General features: G+C 38.6%; 1 protein-coding gene across 2 annotated transcripts in view; it reads right to left on the bottom strand.

The window, feature by feature from the left end:
• Positions 1-5,186: 5,186 nt before the first annotated feature.
• The window catches only part of gpr83 (G protein-coupled receptor 83), a 69,514-nt gene continuing 67,316 nt past the window's right edge, over positions 5,187-7,384 (bottom strand). For both annotated transcript variants that reach the window (XM_037765121.1, XM_037765122.1), the window contains exon 7: positions 5,187-6,769. In XM_037765121.1, coding sequence (XP_037621049.1) covers positions 6,058-6,769 — 712 coding nt within the window. In that variant the 3' untranslated portion in view covers positions 5,187-6,057. The remainder of the gene's footprint in view (positions 6,770-7,384) is intronic.

Here is a 7,384-nt window from a genome sequence, read left to right as displayed (position 1 = left end):
TTCAGAGACTTTTCACTTACGAGGTTGTGAATATCACAAGAGGGGGGGAGTTCATAAGTCAATTATAAAATTACATTATTTCAAATGGAACTGTTTCATATACATATTACTTTACACCGTATTAAAATTATTTATCTGTTTACAAATCATTTATATGATTTTTTCATCTAAATGCGCTTGTCCCACACTTCTGATTCCTTACCGCAACACTGAACAGAGACCTTCCTAAAGGTTTTAATCAAAGCCAAACAAATCTAGTTTCAATGGAAACAGAAGTAAACAAGTGAGCACATGCATGGCTGGTTGGGCCGCCCACATAGGTGACCCTCAAGATCAAGATAAACAAGGTTAAGATCACCTTCTCTTCTGAAGTATTTATTGTGTGTCCTTACTATACAGCTTAGTAATTGTGTATTTTGAACTACATTTAAAAAAATAACTTAAAGCAGCGGGTGGGTAGAATTGGAGCAAATATGATTTAAAGAAGTTATTTTTACAAAACGATCACTATATCCTGACAATAGAGAAAAACATCATGTGCTTCTGTGTCCTTCGGTGTCCTCCGGTTCTCCTAACGGCATTTGCAGGATTTCACAAACCGGAGGAAAACAACCAGTCAGAACTGATCTGGAGTCTGTCGTCCAGCTGCCGTCTATGAGAGCCGGTTGTCAATCACTCTTGAACTCAAATATGAATCAATATTCTGTTACTGTAATGCCTATTTCTCACCTCAAATGTTTTCAGAAACATCTTGTAGTGTACTGTTTAGCTGTAAAATGAGAAAATTTGGGACCCGGCAGCCATGTTGAGACCAGTTGAAGAAATACCAAGCACCGCCCACCAGGCGGAGCACAGCCAATAGGAACGCTCAATAGGAACGCTCTCTCTGAAAATGACCTGTGATTGGTTAAAGTCTTCCGTCACAGGTTAGATTTTTTAAAGCCTGAAAACAGAGCGATGAGGAGGTGAAGAAGTCTAGTTGTCTCTCAGAACACTTGAATTACAATATGCTGAGAGGTTATTATGGAATTTTTGCCTAATGATGCCAAAAATATTCTGCCTGTTGAATTCATGTATATTCGATGCTAAGAGTCAAAGCTAATGTAGCAGACTATTCTAGCTGCCATTTATCTGCAATATAAGCAAAAATGTCATTTCCACAACATGTCTTGTTGCGGTAAGGACATTAGACATTATAATTGCAATATCTGTCATAAAACACAACATATTTAGTATTTTTTTCTGTATGAAGACTGACATCTATGGTTACTGTCTACATTTATCAGGGTGTAGAGAAAATCATGAAATCCCCTATTTTTTCAAATATGATTTTATATCAATATTTACAATGATGCACAAAGCTTGATGAAAATGAATTTAAATGTTTTAAAAATATTGTAGAAATTAAAAAAAAAAAAGCGAAATGTATAAAATGATTATTGTAATGTTGCATGTTACAGATACAAATCTTAACCATTATATGTAATGTTGTGCACCTGTTTATACTCTGATGGTTAAAACTCTGATTAGAATTAAAATTCAAAGAGGTGGATTTTTAAATTTTTTTATTTGAGAGAGTCAAAAGTTACCGTAGTTGTACTGTGTTTACTGTGTTGTGAAAAAAAAAACTGTGACAGGGACAAAGAAATCTCATGTACAAATTTAAATGCCGGCTAAATGACTCTGAGAATGAAATAACTTGCGGTTGTCTAATATAGGATTTAGCACTACACGGTACCAATCACAGCTGTGTATTGGTATAGTTCTTTATATGTAAGGCATTAATATATATATATATTTTTTAATGTATTTTAATCATTACTTTTTATTGTGCTTCTTGTATTGTAATATATTATATGTAATGTCTTGTTTTGTTTTTTTTATCTGGACCCTTGAGTCTGCAATAAAGTTTGAATTGAATTGAAAATGGAAGAAACAGCAGGAAGAGCAGCTGAGGAGGGACCCCTCTCCCAGGACGGACATGTTATTATAAGTATGCCCATTCTCCTTTGTCATTGAAGGCATGCTGTGATGGAAATGCCGCCGACTGGTATGGAGTGTGGATCAGATTGGCTAGTATTTACAATATTCAAAAACAATAACTCAAATAAATTAATTAAAAAAAACTCAATAATATTTTCAATCACATACGACGGAGTATTAGGGAGACATTAAAGGAAAAAAATAAATCTCAGATTTCGAGAATAAAGTCGTAATATTATGAGAATAAAGTCATACGTTTACGTGAAAAGAAAATCTGAACATTATGAGAATAAAGTTATAAGTTTAAGAGAAAAAAGTCGTAGTATTATGAGAGTAAAGTCATAATATTACAAAGTAGTAATTTTACTCGTTATTTTAGAGGGAAAATAGAGCAGCGTGCCACCTGGGTGAGAATGAGGAACATAGAGCATCTTCTAAGGTTATACTTATACTAATATAGGTTTCTGTGGAGTCAATTTCTGTTTAAAAAGGACTCAAAAACAAGAGAGCGTCTTTTAGAGTTTTAATACACACTTGCAAGTGGGCACACAAACATCAACATAAATGTTCAGGGCTGAGAGCCCCGAGTCTCTCTGTTTGGCGACATTTATAACCTTGCATGAATGCTCACAGACATACCGTACATCTCACGTGTCCTCTCTGTCTGACATTTCTGTCCATTTAAGGTGTTTTTTCTCAAATAGGCACTACATGTTTGTTGACTAGGTATGCAACACAGAAACTGAAAAGGACTTCAAGGGCAATGAGTGTCACCTGTCTGGACCTTAGGAATGTACTGCATGTTTGTATTTTTCCAGCACAGTTTCATAAATAATGAAATACGTCATCTTTTGGCACATCAGCACCACACTATCATAAGTTATCAGGACCTTGAAAAGATTGTGCAAGATACTGCGTTTATTCCCAAGAAAGAACCACATGGACCTGGGGGGAAATGGCCTCTTTTGTGGAGGAGGACATGACTTTTTTTTCCCGTAAAGTTATGACTTTATTCTCGAGATCTCAGATTTCAAAACCACTGAAAACTAGCTGATAGTTTCTTGTATTTTTTAGTTATTCTTGCAGAATTAAATTTCTTAAAACATGTCCATCCTGAGTCTGGTGAGATTCGTGGGTGCAACATATTTTGGCACTTATTAATAATCAAAGCTTGTCATGGCAAAAAAAAAAAAGGACTTTTAGTGGACGTAAATGAAGGATTAGCTTCATTTCAGCCTGTGAACAGCATTTACTGTGCTTGACTCTCAATACTGGACATAAATTGTTGTCCCTATTAGTCTGTTAGACACAAAAACATGAGAAAATAAGGTCCAGGTTGACAAATACCAAAAGTTACCTTTTTACGAATCAAAGCGGTTGTTATTGTTCAATCAGTGCCTTTTGATATTTCCAGAAAAAAAAGAAATAAAAGTCTGAACGTTCAAAGCCAAAATTTTGAATCAGGTTTTGCTGTTTTTATTTAACATATTTTATCTTAAGATAGGGATCTCATGGTGTCAAACATTTACAAGGGACAGCAAAATAACAAAAACACAGACACAGAAAAACACAGAATATTATTCACATTTCTGAACCATTAACTCTGGAAAACTACATTAAGAAGAGACAAAGATTTTATTGAGGCATATCGATCATTTTCTCTGTTGCCCATAAGCCAACCAACAAACCGAAAATAAAGCAACTGATTCATTAATCACAGGGAGAAAAAATGTCAAGCAATTCAGCTGTTCTTCTTTTACATATCTGTGCACATGTACACCCACATGCACATGTATGAAAAACATGTTAGAATATTTTAACATAGAATATATTTTGTTCACAAGAAACATTGAACACTTACAACAATATGTTTTCAGCTGCCATTCATGCTTTTTGTTGCATGAATGTGTAAATGTTCTGTTAGGCAGGATTGTGAAAAGCAGCCTGAGAGAAAGACTGAAGTCTCCTTTTCCATTTAATTTTACAACACGGGAACACAATAATGACGAACCCTTCAACTCTGAAAATATATAACACATTTTTCAACCACAAAATTCTTCACTTTCAACTGAGATTGTCATTCGACAATGACATTGTGTAGCAGAAAATCTGCACTATAAAGACACAGTGACAAAAGGTTTTTATGAACCGATTTTCGGTCAAAAATGTGCATTTTTTTCTGCATCTTTTTTAGGTGCTTTAGTGCCCTTTTAATCCAGATGTTCTGAAAATCATCTGCAGTAGGCTGAATTTACTGTATGGTTGTCCTTTAAGCACTGCAGCTGTCTGGGTTGAACACCGTCAACCATGTGTCATGTTTTCATTTCCTGTTTTCATGTTTGGACATGTTTCTCAGACCCATGATGCAATGTGATGAATAGGACCTGTCTTTCAAAAAGAAAATGTGTTTTTTTCCAATTCAGTTTGTCAAAACAAGACGTGATAAATAGTGAAAAAAAAGAAGGTGCGTACAAAGATGACCAGCTGGGATAAACACTTGTAATCTGCGTCCTTTCATTTGCAGAAGAAAGTAACCATATGCACACTGTACAGAAGGTGCCGACAGGAGTCGAGCCTGTGAGGACATGAAGACATGAAAAACGTGAAAAGTGTTATATGCAATGGTTGGAGCGCTGGCAGTCACAATGTTAGAGGTCATTCATTCTTTTTGTTTAGTTGTATTCTGTCTCTGAATGGAAGTTTTAAAGATTGTTGCTATCCATGTACCCATATACTTTATAATGACATTCACACTGCAATGAAGAGACTGTAAGCCCTGTTGACATGCACCTGAGGTACATAAAGAAATATTTCAGTTCTCATCCCAACTGGTCACATACTGACGCTTTTTTCATACATATGTATGAATGTGAAGTGAAGGAAGTGAGTAAAAACAAACTCCGCTTTAGCAATGTAAAATGAACTGTGAGCCAGCTGTGATCTTCAACCTCAACATGCACACCGTGATGCACCTGCAAGCTTTTAACAGTGTGAACCAAATTGAAGTAGACATATTTATTCTGCATCAACGGGTGGTTTGTAGCAGCCACATCATGAGAAGAACACGTCAGAATTTTGCCACAGGCTGCGTTTGATATGCAAATCTCCAAGTCGGCCATATAGACTGACCAAAAATGTTCAGTTTCTTTGGGGATTGTCAACTTTCATCTCAGACGGCCCAAAAATCACACTATAGAGTATTATCTCACAGTACGGTGTACGATGAGGAACATAAATAACGTAGACTGCTGTGATATTTTGTTGGTGTATTTTCCTCCCCTGTGTGTACTCTATAAACCCTCTGGCTGCATGTGAATCAGAGAGAAACATGAAAACAGTATGAGCAGCAGGAGGAATTTGAAGTGGCCTGCGGATCAATGCAAACAAGTTTTTATTCTCAATGTGTCCGTACCTGACATGATGAATGAGCCCATTGCATCACATTGCATCCTTTGCATGTATATCATAGTGTCAATGCTCAACAGTATGAAGACAATAAAAAAAAAAAAATGGTAGAAAGATCCAGAACATCTACTAAATGGACCTTGTTTTGTCAGCTGCTGTTTCCAAGATCAAAAAGTTGAGTTTTTTTTTAATCCAAGCCAACATGGAGAAGACCTTGAAGTGCACAGATATGGTAAAACTGAACGACTGGGCAAACACCATTTGATGAGGAAGATCGTGCTTTACAACCAGAAGCTGGTAACTGATGCTCAGTTTTGAAGGGCTGAGGCTTTTTCTATGGTGTCCCTCAAGGTCTCGGTGTCTTAATGTGGTATTTTTGAGGGATTTTTGAGTGAGAAGCAGTGTGGAAAGAGAAATAAAAACTGGATAAAACCACAGGGAAATTATTTTGTGATGACAGTGTCTGATGGAAAAACGACATGACAGTTTCCTCAATTTAGCGCCGTCACAAAAACCACGTCCTCTCTGCTGCCATTAAAATCAAATCCTGTGCAGGCTCAGCCACACATCTCTGAGATTTTAAGATTTCCTGTCCTCTTTGGAACAAAGATGAAATCCCTAAAATGAAGAATCTCAAACGCCATAATCCCATCCCATTGTTGTTCCCAGTCAGCTCACAGCCACGATGGGCTCCACTGAGAGGATGTCAGTTCTTCCTGTGAGGACCTGCCTGGCCGTGAAGAGCACATGTGTATCTTTGAGGTTGTGCGACTGACTGGAGGAGGCGTGGGACTGACTGGAGGAGGCGTGGCCCGAGTGTGACAGAGCGTGCCGTGGCTTCGAGGACTCGTGGTCGTCGGGCCAGGCATTCCTGTGACAAGGAGCGGCTACGGGGCGGAGCACCGGCTCCAACCCGACCGCCGCCCTCCGTTTCCTCCTGCACATGTGGAAGAGGAGCCGCAGCTCCTGGCGGAAGGTTGGATTCAGACAGCAGTAGATGAAAGGGTTGTAGCAGGTGGAGCTCATCGCCAGCCAGTGAAAGCAGAAGTACAGGGCGTTGGACGAGTGGATGGCCTGGCTGGACAGCAGCACAACATAGCAGTTGAGTGGGAACCAGCAGACGGCGAACACCCCGACCACCAGGAGCAACATGGCCAACGTCCGCCGCCGCTTTCTTCTCTGGGCGGCGTGCTGAGCCGTCGTGGTGTCACCGATGGCGTTGTGGCGCCACAGCCGGCAGGCCACTGTGGTGTAGGAGGCGGTGATGATGAGGAGCGGCAGCATGTAAAGTAATATGAAGGTCAGGAGGTCAATATACTGCCAGTAGACATCTGATGGCTCTGGGAAGTCTGGGACACACAGGCTGCGCTCCTTCTCCTTACTGGTGAGGAGAGTTACAGTACAGAGGAAGCAATAACGACAGATTGGTGAACGTGGGGAGAATTAAGTCACAGGTGAGTGTAGGCCTGCATCTAACAATTATCTTTATTATACTTTTTTAAAATAATTTTCTTGATTGTTTTGTCTATAAAATGGCAGAATATTGTGAAATTGTCCATTATAACTCTCTAGAGCCCAATGACAGACGTTCAAATAGCTTATTTTGTTTGACTAACAGTCCCAAAACACCGAAATATACAGTTTATAATCATAGATGACCAAAAGATAAAACAGCAAATCCTCACATTTGAGCTCCCAGTGTGTTTTTGGCATTTTTGATATAGGTAAGATAGATATGTGAATGAAAATGGGTTCTATGGGTACCCAGGAGTCTCCCCTTTACAGACATGCCCACTTTATGATCATCACCTGCAGTTTTATGCATGCAGTATAAATGTGTTATTTTCACCTATTCTAAAATGGTGTGTTTGAATGTTTCTGCATACTGGGGTCCCTAAACAGTCTTGGAATTACATAAATTGGGTATGACTGTAAAGATGAGTCTCTTGTGGATCCAATGAACTCAATTGTATTCATGTGTGATGATAGAGGTGAC

This window comes from Sebastes umbrosus, chromosome 3 (assembly GCF_015220745.1).
Source record: "Sebastes umbrosus isolate fSebUmb1 chromosome 3, fSebUmb1.pri, whole genome shotgun sequence".
Lineage (NCBI taxonomy): Eukaryota > Metazoa > Chordata > Actinopteri > Perciformes > Sebastidae > Sebastes > Sebastes umbrosus.
This window is presented reverse-complemented; position numbering and strand designations above follow the sequence as displayed.